The following is a 16890-nucleotide window of genomic DNA, read 5'->3' on the forward strand; positions in this document are numbered from 1 at the left end:
TTAAAATAGGAACTGTTTGCTTTTAACTGTCATTGCATGCTGATAACTTCATCGAATGATTCACTGTGCCAGGTCTTTTCTTACCCCATCCTTCCTAATCCTGCCAGCTTGGATCCATGGAGTACTGCTTCCTAATCCTACCAGCTCTAATCCATGGAGTACTCTGAAAATTTTGGATTTCTCTGAGGATCTTTTGTTTTTCCCTTTCTATCACTTCAATGCTTTCCTACCTACCTGTAGTGCAGTACCATGTCCTACAGATTTTAATTGAGCAAAGCAGCTCGGGATCATTAGCAAATGGTGCAAACTACCACCCTCCAAGAACGCTACCCAGGAGCGAGGTGTGGGCCAGCACCCTGTGGGAGCAGCACTCCGCCTTGCACGCTTCAGAAAGTGGGTCAGAGCTGCATCACCTCCACCTACCCATCTCGTGTCCCTGGCGCGTTGTGTGCTTCAGAGGAAACTGACACACTTTGAGTGCCTCGGAGTCTGTGCCAGCAGCTCTGGGACACAGTGGAACAGTTTGTTTTCTTGGGGTGAGCAGGTGGGCTTAGGTGCGCTTCCCTCTGCCGTGCGCAGTGCGGTGGGTGTGCAGGGTGTGCTTGTCCCCAGCGCCCTGCATATGTCCTTTTGTGCAAATCCCCCAGGTTGCTCCCACTGGGATGCTGTGACCAGCAAGGGCATGGAATCTTCTCGGAGGTGGCCCGTGTTCTCTGCGGGTGACTTTAGGCCTGTGGCTATCATCTCCTCAGCGGTGCCTGGGGACTGCACTCTCCATGCCCAGCCCCTAACCAGTGAGCCGGCTCGCTGCACGGTCGCGACAGCCTGCAAGGCGCCGTGTGGTGCCGCCCGGGGAGCGCCTTGCCGGGGGTGGCAGGCGGCGGGGTCCCGGTACCACCGTGCCCCAGAACGGCGCGGATCAGGCTCTCGCAGGAGTGCGCGGGGCCCCCGGGCCGGCTGCCGGGCCCGTCCTGCCCCCCGAGCGGCGGTGGGCCGGGCCAGCCCGCGGGGCCGCGCCGGGGCTGCCACCTGACTGCGGGGCGCAGCGGGGAGCGGGCGGGGCGGCTCCTGCCCTCGGCGGGGGCGGCTTCCCTCCGCGCCGAAGTTTCCCCGACTTGTGCAAAGAGAGAGGCAGGTCCCGCCGCGGCGCGGGGTGGGAGAAGCATCGCGGCGTAGGAGGAGCGGATCGGCGCGGGCGTGGAAGAGAGGTGGGCAAGGAGTGATGACCTTTGCGAGGAGCCTGCGAGGGAACGGGGCAGAGGCAGAGCGAGCGGCAGCGCGGGAGGATGGTTGCTGAGTCCCGGAGGAGAGCCGCCCCGTAATGTCACCATGTAAGTCTCTTCTCCGCGCTCTGGGGCGAGGGCTGCGGCTGCCGCCCGGGGCGCTGGGGCAGCGCGGATCGCCCGCGGGCTCCATCGCGGGGCGAGGAACCCCGGGCGGATCGGCAGGGCTTCCCCAGCACCCGCAGCAGGTGGTGAGTAATGTCGAGCTGAGCCGTGCAGGTAGGTAGGGCTGAAGGAATGGGGAAACGGCGAAGTTTCGCGTCGGGAGCTCAGAAGGCAGGGCTGGCCGGGCTCTGCCCCGTCCGGGCTCAGTGTCCGTCGGCGGCTGCCCCGCCGGCTCCCGGGCGGCCGCTGCCTTTCGCAGGGCACCCTAACCCCGTCCTTAGGACGGCTCTGGTGAATTTCGCCGTGCTTGCGAGCAAGCAGCGAAACGCTTGGCCCCGCTGGCCGCCCGCCCTGAGCGGCGGTGCCCCCGCATCCGCCCGGCCTCTCGGCTCGGGGCCGCGGCCGCTCACGTCGAGCAGCCCTCGCACCGCAGGCAGCCTTCCAGGTGAGGTGCCAGCATAAGTAGGGAAAAAGTAGGCAAAGGCGACGGAGGGCAGGGCGGGCTTCTCAAAGCGTTCGCAGCCCCACCGCCACTCTCCGCAGCGCACGGAGCGGGGGCAGCGCGGCGCTCCGTTCCCCGAGGGGCCGAGGGCAGGCGGCGATCCGCGCACGGGTCGGGGCTCCCCTCCCGCCCAACTCCGCCCGGCCCCGGGCGGGACAGTGCCGTGGCCTCCGGGCGCCTTCCCCGGGATATTTCTCCTTTACTGCCTGTCCCTCGCCGAAGGTAAGGCGAGGTGCTGAGGTTTGGGGTTAGGCGTTCCGCCGGTACCTTCACAGCCGGGAGCGAGGAGCTGTGGGTGCACCCGAGGGAATCAGTGCAAGCGGAAAAGGGCAGGGGCTTCTCACAGGGCGCCGTGAAGTTAAGGCAGGAATGAGAAGGAGCTCCTGAAGACCTAGTTTTGCAGTGCTACCGGGTTGGAAGCAGCCAGCAGATCTTTTGCCTGCAAGTGGGAAAAGTTCCTTTTGAAAGGAAAGCCAAGGGACTTAGATGGATCTGATAGGGCTGATACTGTTTAAATTAAAAGGCAGTGTCTTATTTTTTTTTCATCTCTTTTGATGAGCATGAAGGTGTTTTCAAGGTTGGCTGTAAGAATAATTAGGAACAAGTAGTGCTTACCAAAATGAAAGTTTTAAGGCATATTGTGTAATTAATCGTTCAAGACATTAATTCACTACAGTTTAAAGCAAGGATTTGAAAGTTAAAATCAACTCTTCTAGGAGTTAACCTTAGGGAACTAAACTGAGTTGCAATCATCTTTCACTTGCAGTTCCACTTGAGAGTGATTAAGCTTAAAATATTTTTGTTTACAGTCTGTGTGAGAAAAAAATTGTGACATTGATGTTATCTTTCTTTTAATTTTATACTGTCAGCAAGATTTTTCCTTAATAGCTTTAGACATGTCAAAGACCAAAGAAAGTCATGTCAGTGTGCCTGAGGCAGATTTCACATCCTATTCCAGGGAACTTTTGACAAAGTTTTGAACAAGGAAGATGGTGTAATAAAGTTTGTATTGCATGTTTTGGGATGGTACAGTATACAAGTCAAATGCTCCAGCATCATTCATATTTTGTGTATGTTGTCTTGCAGAGCTGTATATTCCCTAAAAGGCCATGCTGTTTTGCCTGCTAGCTGGCTGCTGGCATGTAGAGTAAAAGATTTAGTAGTTGGATGTAGCAAAACTCCCAGTAATTCCATTTTGAACTGTGTCAAGTTACCATCCATTTATGGTTTAGATACTTTACATGTCTATTTTGCTCTTCTGGAATGAATTGTGAATAAGCTCATTGTGTCCCTATGTTATAGGAAATGAAAGTAGCTGTGGACTGGAGTGAATTGGTAGCTAGAGTGCATGGCTGGTCATGTCACACAGTGTCTACGCTGGGAAATGCAAGTCCACAGAAAAATTAGTACTTCTTCTATCAGACTACACAGAAAGCCAAAACCCATTAAAAAAAAGAAAAAAAAAGTTAAGAGGGCTTGCTATTTTGAGACTATCCAACTTTAGTGGATCTACTCCTTCCATAGGTGTCCTAATAGTTTCCAGATATATTGGGTAAAATATTCTGATTCTGTGTTTGACACTCTAGAATGATTTCTTCAGAGCTGCTAGTGTGTTAACTGCTGGGGACAGAATAGGGCTTTTTCATTTAAATTGATACAAAATAGGGAAGAAAACTCACTATGAACAGCGTTCAGCAATTTTTATGTAACCAAAGACAAAGACTGAAATAATCCATATATGTTCTGAGAGCTTTGTTATGGACAAAGGTCTGTCTCTTTTCTTACCTAAACTCGTGGTGTGTTTTGGTGCATTGCTGTTCTGATATCTATTCCCTGTTCTGTTAATGAATACTAAATGACAGAACACATCTTTTTAATACTACTTAATATAAGAACCCAGGACCAAAGGGGTCTCTTGGGCCATCAAGTCAGTGCTGTCAGGGGACCATATCATCCCTTGATAAGCTATAAACTAGCCCAGAACCATATGCTAGTTTTTCTTTTGGATTATTCATATGCTGTTTGGATTCACTTCTGTATGCTAATTAACACTAGTAATCAAGAAAAATAAATATAGGGGGTATTGAGAGGTGAATAATATCTGCAACTCAGTTGTGTTTTTTTAAAGCCTGTAAAGTATTTATCAGTTATTACAACACCTTATCATAATTGTCTGAAATGTCAAATTGTAAAAATATCAGGGGTGGATTATGTTGTGGAAGAAGCCTTTTTGTTGGCAATGTGTTATCTGACTTCCATCCCTGACAACTTCTTGTGTGGACAGGAGCATTACACATCACAGTGTAAGGCTGTGAGCAGTCAGTTTTCTGATTTTTGTCTTTTTGTCTCTGCAAGATCCTAAGAACACAGAAATAACTGATTTCCTCCCTAATTTATAGCACTCAGCTAGGGGTTATGCTTTTCAAAATCGTTCTTTAACAGTCCTCTCCAAAAGAAACAGATCTGAGTCATGGTGCCCACATTAGTGGAGTGCTTTGGTAGCGTGCGCTTCTGAGTTCGTTCTTGTCTGAGTTTGATAAACCTTTCTTTCTTGTCAACTGAGGCAATGTGGTGTAAAGAGAATTGTTTTGTCCTTCAACAGTAGAGAACATAAGTGGAGAAGACCATTTGCTATATTTTATATATTTGTTTTGTTTATTTATTTTGGTGGAGAATTGTGTGTCTTTTAATAGCAGTTATGTAATTATCTAGGTTTTTTTCTCTGGGGAAAAATCTTTATAGCCACTCCTTTCTGCCTTATTGTTTGCACTTATTTATGCTCTGCTCTGTTGATTGTCCATGTTCTTAAAATATTTCATTAGTAGCACTTTTTACATGAGTGAGGATGAGGAAACAGACCGTAAAGTATCACCCTGGAGTACTGCGGAGTACTGGCTCGTAAGCACTGCCGCAATGCAAGTGAACATTAACAAACTGAAATTGGCCAAATTAAATACCTCTTTCAGACTAATGTAGAATTTCATGTCTTTTAAAAAGGCACTAGAAGCAATGTGACTGGGTAGATTCACACCAGACCTAGGCAGCAGAAGCTTGTCATGTTATTTTTCCCTTGAGTGTCTCAAATGTGGTGTCTTGGATTCTCCAGTTTTATTAAAGGAGCAAAAATTTTGTCTGAGCTCACAGAGATATCAAATGTGGCGATATGGACAAGTTATCAGTTTGGTGAAAATCAACACAGATTTATTATGAATTAGTGAATATTTGTTTCCTAGTCTGATAACTGTAACTGTGCTTGCTCAAAACAAATCAACAACAAAAAACAGTAATGCTTCCACTTCTGCAGGTTTGCATTGGTAGGTTATGCCGCAGGATGGCATGTAGTTCATCAGTACCTGCAAACTCTTTCTTCTTTAAGAACAGCAAAATTCTTTTGTATCTCTGGTATGTTGTGCTGTTAGCCGCAACATTTCCATTTCCCCACTCTGTGAGTATATATGCATGTCATATATGCTTGCATGTGCATGTAACGCTTTTCATGTCTTCAAAGGACTTCTATTCAAATTCAATTTTCTAAATTAATATTAAAGGTATTTAATGAAGTGGATTTATGAATTATATAGATTGAAAAGTAACAGTTCCAAAACTTCAGCTTTCTGTTGTCTGAGATTTTAATAGGGATTTTTGGATCACTAAGTTGAAGGACAATAATTCTATTGTTTGATAATCCAGTTATTTTGTATGCCTGGCTTCATCAAAGAGATTCTTGTATTTCAGAGCTCAGTGTTTTCTGTGCTTGTCTTCAACACTTGTTAAGTTTGACTTTACGATATCTCAGAAAAAACAGATCTGCTTCAAATTCCTAGTTTGATACAACTACCCATAAAGAACTGAACTTCTTTTGTAATCAGATACCTATGCTGTGTAACGCTGCACTCAAGGGAAGCCTAACTGATCTCAGCCGTCTGCTGAAGTGCCATTTACCTGGGTCCATTGGCACCTAGCCCACAGGAGTGCTTTGATGAATTACTATTTTTAAAGCTGAAACATCAGTTGTTCCTTTACAATGGTTTATCTTCCTGCATTGGCGTCCACTTTGGGAAGAAACAGAAGCTGACACTGGAAAAGGTTTTATGTTTGCCCCCTGCTTTTGTTGGTGGGTTCACAGCAATGTCTGTGGAACAGAATGAAGAGTTTTCTTCTTATCTACCTCAGTATAGGTAGATAATAACTTACTGAGCAAAAGCCAGTTATCATGACCAAATGGGAGAGGAAGGAGTTGGTCAAAATAATGCGTGTTGTGTTTCATTATTTACTTCCTTTTGCTTGCTGCTAATTTGTTGAATAAAAGAGATGGCAATGTAGTGGAGCACCACTCATTTTGGATGCATGGTTAGAGGTGTGAATAAATTTTTAAGGGTCTTGCTTCCTGTTCTGCCCACAGTGGAGGAAACATTTTGGTTTAGCCGTTAAATATCGTCTAGGCTTTAAGGGAAAGGAAATTTTAACTTCAAGCTGTAACTGATAGACACTTTTCTGTAGTTGCGTTTGTTTTATTTAATAATCAAGATGTCCCTGACTTCTCTTGCAGCACATATAAGCTCCTAGATTTTGGCAAGGAAGGTTTCAGGATCTTCATAAAAGTTGTCAGCAGAAAATGTTGGAGCTGTCAAAATATTAGAACTGAAAAATGGAAAGCCCTGTTAAGGGCAGAGGCAAATTATCATCTACCATCTTTATATAGTTAATAACAAATATGTATATATTATGTATAATTAAATAGAATAAATACGTTTTTAAGTGTAAATTTATATGTGTAAAATTTCCTATTAAAAAAAAAAAAACCCTACAACTTTCAGATGGTGCTTCTTGTTTCTTTTACTGAAATGCCACCCACATCTATCTGCATAGAAACCCAATGCTGACCAGTCTTCCACTTCTCTGTCTGCAAAGAACCAGACAATATCATTTCTGACCTTTTTTAGCAGACTTTGGTCTCCATTAAAACAATACTAGGGGCATCCACAATTTTCAAGTGCTACTTTATTTACTGCTAGTTACTAGTTTAACTAACAACAGTATCTTCATTTTCTTACCTTGTAAAAATCCCTGAATTCTTGCTTGCCTTTTTTTTCCCCATAGGATGTCTCATGTAAGTGAAATGTGGTGCTATCACTGGAAATGGAAGCTGCAGCACTGTCTCTGCTTGTTTACCACATATATTATATGCATGCAGCAAGCAGGTAAGTCAGTAATTTATCTTCTTGCATAAATAAATGATCTAGGAGCCAAAGTTTTAATGACTGAGGATTATGCTTATGTATGACTGAATTAAGTACAATGTAACACTGATAACAGGGATGCATTATAACCATTATTTGTGATTTGAATAGCTTGGGTCCTGTGTTCTGCTAGTGCTCAATTTTCTTTTTGCTGGTTTTTATCATTTTACTGTTATTAATTGTTACTAATTTTTTCTTTGGATTTCTTCTTTGAGTTCTTTTATTGTGTTCTTTCTTTGAGTTTATTATGTTCATGCCTACCTCTTTTGAATTTCTTCTGGTTGTTGGAAAGTATATATGAGTAATTATGTAGTTCTTCCATTTCCCACAGTACTGTTTGTGCCTGTAGACTGTGTAGTCAATAACCCTTCACTGTAGTTCAAAGTTGTAAAATAATTGGAGTGTGTTTATTATTTTTAAAAGCTTTTATGATTCAAATAATATAAACATTCCTCAGAAAATTATGGGAAAGTTATATGTAAGATAATTGTGTACTATAAAGAACAATAAGTTTAAACTTGACATCATCTTGATCTGTGGTGACACTTCAGCACAGCATAAGGTAATATTCTGACTGTTTTCTTTAAATATATGAATGAGAGATTTAATTTACTAAATGTCCTGTCCTAACCACTAGAGTGCAAAGTATTTTAGGCCATCCAGCTGCTTTGCTGGAAAAAAACATCTGGAGTTTATTCTGGAGCATATGAACGTTTTGGAGCAGCTTGCAGTGCTCAGCTAATTCTGTATCAGATGGGTAGTTTTGCTTTGACAGGCTTCCCATTGGAAAAAAAAGATTGTTTATATATAGAAAGGGCTTCTACCTTCTTTGGTAATGTTTTTCTTTCTAAAAAAAGTGCTCTTTTATTTTTTAAAACATACACTTTTTTTTTTGGAGAAAAAAATGTCGCTGTGCAGTAGCACTTTCCAGATTCATGTCACTTTAATAGGTGCTTTCCATTTCCATTAAACCATGTACCCAGAAATGAATTTATGATCTGCTCTTACCTTTGGCTCCATTGGCTGATGGATTTTGTGTCCCCATGTTCCTGGTCCGTACTTGATCTTGGGCCATGCAGCTGCCATTCTTAGCATAAAATAAACCAGCAAAACCTCCTCTAATTTACATCTGATGTGTGCTGTTACCTGTTGACTAGAACATTAAGACCCCAGAATTATTATCAATTATTATCCTTTGCTAATTCCTCTTGCTAACAGATAGCTGATAATGGGAAGAGCAGGTGACACAGCAAGCCTAAGCCCTGTGAGCCAGAAGGTCACAGCCAGTGTGCTGTGAGGACAGAGTCATCCATGCATTCAGCTAATTGCAGCTTACCATGGCTAGCTGTGCTGGTGCTGAACAAGTAGAGTCAAAAGCCCTGTGCCAAACTCCAAGATACACTTCTATGAAATCGTATATGCCCCTGGCTAACCTCTTCAGCAATAAAATGATTGGTGCCATTGGATTGGTAAAAGCAGCCAAAGTGTTCCAGTCTCAAGTGCATCCCTATGGGGCTTTTTCCTTTCTGCCCTGCACAGGAATAGATTTGAAACCTTCAAAACTTTCAATAAATGGAAAAGATATTTCCCTGTCTGCCTGAATGATAAGTAAATAAATAAGGTGCACTGGAAATGCCCAGGGTCAATAGACAGATGTTCTCTGTTCAACAGTGAAAGAGATGATAGGTAGTCTGCTGTTAATATTCGACTGAAATGAAAATGAGACATTTACCTTTACAGGAACCTGTCATTTGGCAGTACTTGCCTGTAGACCCTCAGGGTTCATATTTCTTTTTATGCTGATGTAAAAGCATAGGTTATGCTGCAAAATTGAGACTTTTCATCTGCTTTTTCTAATAGAGTAAGACAGACAAAATGAGAAACACTGCTGCTCCTGCATTTTTTATTTCGTGTTCTTAAAAGGTATTGGTCACTTTGGCTGTGAATTCATATGGTATTCATAATCTCTCTGGCAGCTTAAGCTTTACTGAATTTACAGTAGAAATATCATAAAAGCCTGACATTCATCCAGGTTCTCTAGTGAGCTGTAAGCTTAGAAAGCTATTGGTGCTTATTAAGCTTTGCCCAGAGGAGGTTACATACAAGAGAGGGATTAAGATCATCAGGTCCAGGTTTTATGGATTATTTAAGGGGCTATTCATAAGGATAAAGATATCAGTCATGCTGTAACACAGAAAAATGCAAAAGTAATAATTTTATAGTTTAGTCTGAGGAAAACTACAGTACTTGGCCTGCTTTCAGAAACAAAGCTTAGGAGAGAGATTGCACAGCAAAAAACTTAAAACGAGAGCAGGATGGTCTGTGGAAAGAATGTTTAGCCACAAACTGGTAAGTAAGGTACTGACAGGCAGGTGCACCAGTAGAGTGCAATCCAAAAATAAAGGTCTGATACCTCAAAGGAATCAATGGATGAATTGTGACAATTGAAACAGGAAGACAGAAAGAAATTATTAACAGGAAAAAAACTGATAAAAATATAACACGTACTTTAGTAAAAATCTCAGCAGCAGTAACTAGCTGGGCATACTGGCTTCAGGTCATGTGTTGTGAGTCAGGGAGAAGTTGGCTCAGTTTGTAACTTGTCTGGGTTCCATTCCTGTCTGGGGTAGATGTCCCTGATGGCCTTGTGTGAGTCATTTATCTGAGCCTCAGTTTCCCTGTGATGAGTGTGTCCCTCCTCCCTTGTAAAGGGCTTGCCTATCTTGCAGTGAAAGGACTGCACGGGAGCTGAGGTGTTAGAATGGGGGTGTTTTAAACAGAATTTGTTAAATCCGCTTTTGTGTGAGATTCAGATATACCTGACTTTTTGTCTGCATGAAAATTTCATTGGATTCAGAGAGCCCAAAAGAGAGCAAATGCAGGGAACTGAGTTCTGGAAAACATAACTAATGAAAGCAGACAGAAAGAACTAAGAGTTTTTGGTCTAGAGTAGGCAGAGGAGGGAACGCATAAGAACTGAGAATATTGAAGGAGATAGGTGCAGTGGGAAGAGATAGACTGATCTTTCTAGGCAGTTGAAAGGGCAAAAAAAATGGGCTTAAATAACAGCGAGATAAATGAGGGGAGGACATCTCATCAAAAGGTTTAGATAGCAGTAAAATAGATGTCAGGAAAGACTGGGAAATCCCAGTCCTTGGGAGGGAATGTGTCTACCACAGATGGTTTAAATCTTCAGTCAATTTTCCCTGGGGCTGAGAAATACATTATATAATTTCCAAACTTCCCTAATATCTACAGTTCTTTCTTAATCATTATCCTGTATAATCTCTTTTGGTTAAAAATCTGGGAAATGAGGAAATCCTTTGTAAATTGCACTTCTCAGAATATGACAGTGCTTTTGCTGTGTCTAAAAAATTGGTGTTTGTCCTAAAAAATTGGTGTTTGTCCTAAAAAATTGGTGTTTGTCCTAAAAAATTGGTGTTCGTCCTAAAAAATTGGTGTTTGTCCTGTCGCAATGGCTTCATTTTTATCTGACACAAAGAAACAGCAGTAGTTCAGTATGGAAAGTGAAAATCAGTTCCTTCAGGTGTGTGTAACCTCACAAAAATGTTCAGTTCAGTCCCCCCTTGCTTTTTTTGTTTTTCTGCTGTCCTAACAAAATGTCTAGTGCTTCAATATTGTGCTGTCTTTTGGAGTTTTCTGCGCTCTCTATGATAACCCAGGAGCAGAACTGGAGTTTTCTCAGTGACCTTAAATGCAGATTCCAGTTTGCATAATGGTTTTCCAATCTAGTTTTCAAATGTCTTGTCAGCACTGGAGTTTCAGAATTTTGAACACTTGGACATTTGAGGAGATAGCAACATTCTCATAAGATTTTTTTTACCTTCCTATGTCATTAATAGACTTATAATTACATAAGAGTCAATAAATATTTTAAGTTTTGTCTGCTGCACAGCCATATTTAGTTTTATTCAGAATGTGGAAAATATTTATTTTAGCAAAGCCATGAGGGCATCTGTAATTCTTACTACACTATTTCTGCATTATGCTCCATACTGATGTTATCACAAAATTACTCTGACTGTAACTAATGCCAGAGTTAACATTTGTCCTTTTGGTCATCCATCAGTAGAGTGCACTGGTGTCTGTAGCTGCATTTTCATGTCCTCAGAGTGGTTTAATCAAATCCCAGGAGCTCACCAAAGCATAAATTTCGATTCTATTACAGCTTCTGGAGTTTTAATTTTAGTGGTGATTCAAAGCAAAATTTTGTGCTGTATGTAATTCATCAAGAAAAAAAAATCTGAAGGCAGGTCCTTCACCCACATGGCTGGTGATGATCCACAATATAAGATCATCTTTGTCTGTTATGGTCCTTAATTGTGTCTGTGTAGATAAGGGAGACATTGAAGTCGTTCCGTGTTTGTGGGAGAATTCTGAGTGAATCTGTGGGTTCAGGAGCCCAATAAGAGATGGGAAGTCAGTATGGTGGGAAGTATTGCTCATGCCACCAGCGCTAGCAACAAGAGTTAGTGACATAGTGAAAATGGATTGGGCTTTATCTGGCACAGCCAAGTCAGGAAGTGTGTTTTTTTTCACCACAGATCTCAAGCTGCCTACCCCAAACAGGGGCCAAAGATCCTATCACTGAGCAAATGATGAAATGGTTGTCAGCACATTCCCTTATCTTCCTCTTTCTTACCATGTGCAGAGCAAGAACCAAAGTGCCAAGACATTAACCCAGTCAGTCAGCACAATCCTCACGTACAGCGGGGGGTGATTTTTATAAAGTTATTACTGGTGCTTTGTCAAACTTCTCTCATGGCATCCCAGGGGTGGGAACAGCATGAAGTTATTGCTGAGCAGGGTAAATGTGACTGACAGTGCCATCCCTCACTCAGGCATGGAAATTCTTATTTCTGAAAGTTATGGAAAAAGTCAGAAAATCTAAAAAGTGGAAAAAATATTCAGTCTGGCAGACTTCTTACAAAGACATGCATACATCATGAGTAATTGAGAGATTAGTCAGGAGGAATCTGTGTATTTAATGAATAGCTCTAAGGTTTTTTTATTCTTTCCTCTTTCTCTGTCAGGTTTTTTTTTTTTTATGTTTTAATTTCGCTTAAGCAAAACATATCAATAGCTATCCCCTTTATGCTCTGTTTAATATCTAAATTTTTGCCAGCTTGAGGCATGTGTTTAAAATTTCTATTCATACAAATCTTGCAGAGGAAAAGTTGCTAGTCAGCTTTCTTTATTTCCCCTAGTTGACAGTTTGTTAATATAAAAGTAAATTAGTGTTGAAATGCATTTCACAGGAACCTGCCTCTCATTACCTCTGTTTACTTTCTTTAGCTGTAATTTTTTGATGTTGTTGATACTTCTTTTCCCTAAAACGTTTTGACCTCATTGGATTAACCACAGCAATATTGCCTTGAAAGCACAGTGATTTTTCCCCCTCCTCTGATACGCCCTCGCAGCCAAACTGAGATGGAATGTGCTCAAGCATTTCTAAGCTGACTACAACCTCATTGTACAGGGTCTCTGCACTCCTTTATTTGACCATAAGCTAAATAATGAACCTCTCTGTAAAGAATATACCTGCAAAGAAAGAAGAGCCTGTCACGGAAGGTCCAATCTTTATAGCCAATCTTTATGGAGTTTTAGAATCTGTTTATAAATTATTTTTGCCTCATTTTCTCTGTTCACTGTTAGAAATTAAAAACATAGCCAACAAAAGTTTGAATGTTTGTCAATACTGTTTATGACAACACATAATAAAGGTACCTACCTTATTCATATATCCAACAATAGTCCCAAGATGACTTGTGGCCAGCTGGACTATGCTTTACAAAAGGCTGCCCTGATAGAGGTTATTACATGAAAAACTTAATTTTTTATGGTATTTGTCAGTTGCTCTAAATAAAGTGAATGAACATTTTAGAATAAAAAGTTTTTCTGTCTTGTTAATAAACTGAAGTCTTTGAGAATGCCATTTTATTTCTCCTGTGGATTACTAATGTGAGAAGCATTGCATCATGAAGAAAAGCTGTGAACTAGAAGTTTTCCAGATATAAGTTCCTAACATACAAGTCTAGCAATCGTGTGATGTGCATTTCAATATTTATCACAATTAATACTGAGTAATTAAAATGATTGATTTAATATCCCTATAGACCTTTTAGAAGTGAGTGATTACCATGGTAAAGTCAGCATTTCTCAATTAATCAGAAGGGCTGATCTTGGAAATTTTAGATGCCTATTGTTATGTCCATGATTATTTTTGCTAGAACATAGTATTTGTTTACTTAGTGGGGTTGCATAAGTGTTTTGCACAAGGTATAACATGCAGTGCTTACTAATCAAGGCCTCAGTTATCACTTTCTGATAATGAAATGTTAAAATTTGCATTTTTACACAACCACAACACGGAGATGTCTGAGATAGATATAAAATATTGAAATGAAGAAAAGCATATATGATGTTTATTTTTCAAGAATTTGAAAAACATTAAGTGAAGAAATTGTAGCTATAATCTAGTAGGGTACTACAACATAAGAAAATTACATTCCTTGTTAACATTGTGTGTGAAATACATCTGATTAAATAATTCACATGTGCTGTTTCTGAGTTTATTTCCTCTCTTCATGGAAGAGAAAAATATCTCTCCTGTGGGAGGAAAATAAAGTATTTTAGCTATAGACTGTGAACATTTTCTACACATTTAACAAAAATATTAAGGTAATAATGATAAATTACATCAGAGAAGTCAAACCCATTACTGTGTTACGTTGAACCAAAACTACTTTTCCTGCTCCAGATATGATAATACAAGCATGCATATCAAGGGAAGAGAAGGTTTCCAGTAACCCTCTTGTTTTGTCTGGGTTCAGTGCTTGTTGGTCTGCTCAGTTCCAGTAAATGACAGACGAAGCTCTAGCTCTCGCTGCAGTAAGGAATGTTAAGTGTATAATTCAGAGTTAGAGGCAGTCTGGCCTCCAGATATCTCACGCTAGTCAATTTTTTGCCTTCTCTTAAAAGATCAAGCCACTTTCCACTCTAAACCCGACTCCAGTAATATTTTTTTGGTACCACTATGAACTTGGGCTCTTCTTTTATCATCTTTCATGTTGTAGGTTTTGTGGAGTTTTTTGGTTTATTTTTTCCCCTTTTGTCTAGGACTATAGCTGCTTGAACAGTATGGTAACTGTTTTCAATTTGTTAGTTGGAAACAATTTTGCTAATTGTCCTGAAGATTTCAGCTCCCAAACATATTTAGCAATTCCCATTCTGTGAATTTCCTCTTCAGTAACTTCTGAACATCTTTTGAGTTATTTACTGGTTTGTTCAAATTCCAGTGTAGCAAATAGTCGAACTTGACAATAGAGGCCACCACAGTGGTAACTCAGATTGCATAATCCTCTAAAACTACTGCTATATTAATTAAGATGCAAGGCTGTTGATATTGAATGGAAGTGTCAGCATGGCAAATTTTCATAGAAATTGATTTTTGAGAGTTCTTGTAGACTGAAAAAGTGTGTATTGGGGAATATTTTACTCAATTAAAGTGTGACAAAAAGTTAGTTCCTATTCTTGAAACCATTTTTCCTCTGGATATCCTCAAAGCAGTCCAACTGTCTCCCAGTGTACTGTAAAACAACTGCTTTTTTTTTCCAGAGCTAAATATCTGCAAGAGCTCTTGCAGAACACAGGGCAGATCCATGAAAAGATTGTCACACAGCTAACCTAATTTTTTAAAAGATACAATGTAATCAGAGTTTTTCCTAATTCCAGCTTTTTTCACTCATTGAATATGCTTCTTAACGGGTGTCAGACAGAAAGCTGCAGCTCCCTGTCTCGAACAGAGTTTGTTTTGTTCAGATGCATGCTCTGGCTTCTCAGAGCTCTTTTATTTAAGATCTGTGCAGTGACAAATCCATACTATGAAATTCAAGGCATTTTTTAATCAGTACTTGCATTTTAGGTGGAGAAAAAGACTTCATGATTGAAGCTATCACAGAGGCATTTGTACAAGTGACCCAGTCCTCTGTGACTTTTTTCTTTTTTGAGGTGTGAGCCTATGCTTTTTACTTTGACCTGTGAGATTTTGGCAGCATACAGTTTCCGTGATGTATTTTGATCTTATTGTGAATTGAATGTGATTCTGTTAAAATCTTGCCATTGGAACTGGCAAGGGCATTGTGCATCAGACAAGGGTTTCCCTTTGTCTGTCTCTGCATATGAGGAATTGCTCTTCTGTTAAGTGATTATTTCACTGCTTTACAAGTGAATTGCATTTAACCCTTCTGCGTTCTTGGAAGGGTCTGTCTTGAGGTGAAAAAGGCAGAAGTAGCATTCGTAGAATTATAAATTTCTCTTTTTGGTGGCACGTGGCAATAAGATAGTACTGAGGATTAAAAAGGCGAACATCTCTCTATGTATGCACTCCCTCCCTCTAATAAAATATGCACATATTTTTCACATGTGGGTAATACCAAAAGAGAAATTTCTAAATCTTTGGCCAAACACTAGTAACTTAGAAGTTACCTGCAAATAATATCTGGAATAGTCAGTTGTCTTTAGTTTTGGGTGGGCTTCTTCCCTTCTTTATTGGCAATATTGAAGTATGTGATACAACTATTCTCTTTTATACAGCCCCCGTGGTTACTCACTCCTTTGACTGTTACCTTCAACAAAAGTATCTGAAGTTGTTATTTTTTTTTTTTAGAGCGCAGCAAAATTGAATCAGTGGCGATTTAATCATAAAATCAATAGCTGAACTCAAGATCTTAAGAGAAAAATGCTTGGCTGCATAAATCTTTCTGAATAGCACATCATAACAATGGAATGTAGCAGATGCCAGAACTGCAGCTGAGAAGAGTCCAGTTTTTAACGCTATTGTTCTCAAAACATTTATCTTGCCTTATCGTCTTAATCATTTTTCTGGTGTAATAAATATTCTGAATCTGAAGGAGAAAATTACAACATTAATTTTAAAATTTTGCTGTGTTTTTGTAAAAGAATTTTCTTAAGTAATCTTTTCAAGAAAGTAAAGGAAGGTAACTTACTAATAACATGAGAAAATAATAAAATAATTTAATAGAAAGTGTGTGCTATGCTTTTTATGCTTAGGAATGGTGAAATTGGGATAAATTTGCTTTAGTTGTCAAATAGTTTTGTACAACTTCTGGAATAAAATATAAGCAAATGTTAAATAAAATTAAGCAAATGTTCATCTGTGTAAGTGCTGGTGGTTCCTACATTTTAACTGGATTGCACAGCATTCATTTTACTGAGTCCCACCATAGTCAGTGCAGGTTTTACTATCCTTGAATAAGAGCAGAGGTACATCCCTGTGGAGCTCTTTGGAAAATCCCTCCCCAAATATCCAAATAGAAGCTATCTGTAAGTTTGTGTCCTGGCCAAGCAGTGCTCTTGTGTCAGAGGAAGCCAAAGTTCTGCCCCATGGCTTTAAAAGATTTTACTTGCATGGTGCTGCATCACTGTTCAGTGTTCAGAAAGGAAAAAGGCTTAAAGAACGAAAGAGTTGTTGTGTACACTTGGCAATGCTTATATGTTGTAACTTGTGGGTTTTGTCTGCAGATTACTGTGATCTCACCCAGTGAAATGGAAGAGGTTTTTGTATTCTGTTTTTTGTCTGTGTAATCCCCATGTCATGTGAATCCTTTCTTGGTACTTAAGAATTGACTTGAGCTCCAGCAAAAAATTCAGATGCACAAACTCTTTGGAAGGACTGATACTGAAAGACATTTTCTTCCAGAACTGTTCCTGATTTTTG

General features: G+C 40.4%; 1 protein-coding gene across 7 annotated transcripts in view; it reads left to right on the forward strand.

Annotated features, from left to right (window-relative positions):
* Nucleotides 1-1017: 1017 nt before the first annotated feature.
* ADGRG6 (adhesion G protein-coupled receptor G6) overlaps nucleotides 1018-16890 on the forward strand; it is a 109918-nt gene continuing 94045 nt past the window's right edge. For 3 of the 7 annotated variants that reach the window (XM_085055717.1, XM_085055718.1, XM_085055719.1), the window contains exons 1-2: nucleotides 1051-1331; nucleotides 6991-7091. In XM_085055717.1, the coding sequence (XP_084911843.1) occupies nucleotides 1330-1331; nucleotides 6991-7091 (103 nt within the window). In that variant the 5' untranslated portion in view covers nucleotides 1051-1329. Of the gene's footprint in view, nucleotides 1332-1362; nucleotides 1503-1537; nucleotides 1834-6990; nucleotides 7092-16890 lie in introns of those variants that run through there. The other 4 variants (XM_085055713.1, XM_085055716.1, XM_085055714.1 and 1 more) reach the window with 4 other exon arrangements.

This window comes from Lichenostomus cassidix, chromosome 3 (genome assembly GCF_008360975.1).
Source record: "Lichenostomus cassidix isolate B80296 chromosome 3, HeHo_3.0, whole genome shotgun sequence".
NCBI lineage: Eukaryota > Metazoa > Chordata > Aves > Passeriformes > Meliphagidae > Lichenostomus > Lichenostomus cassidix.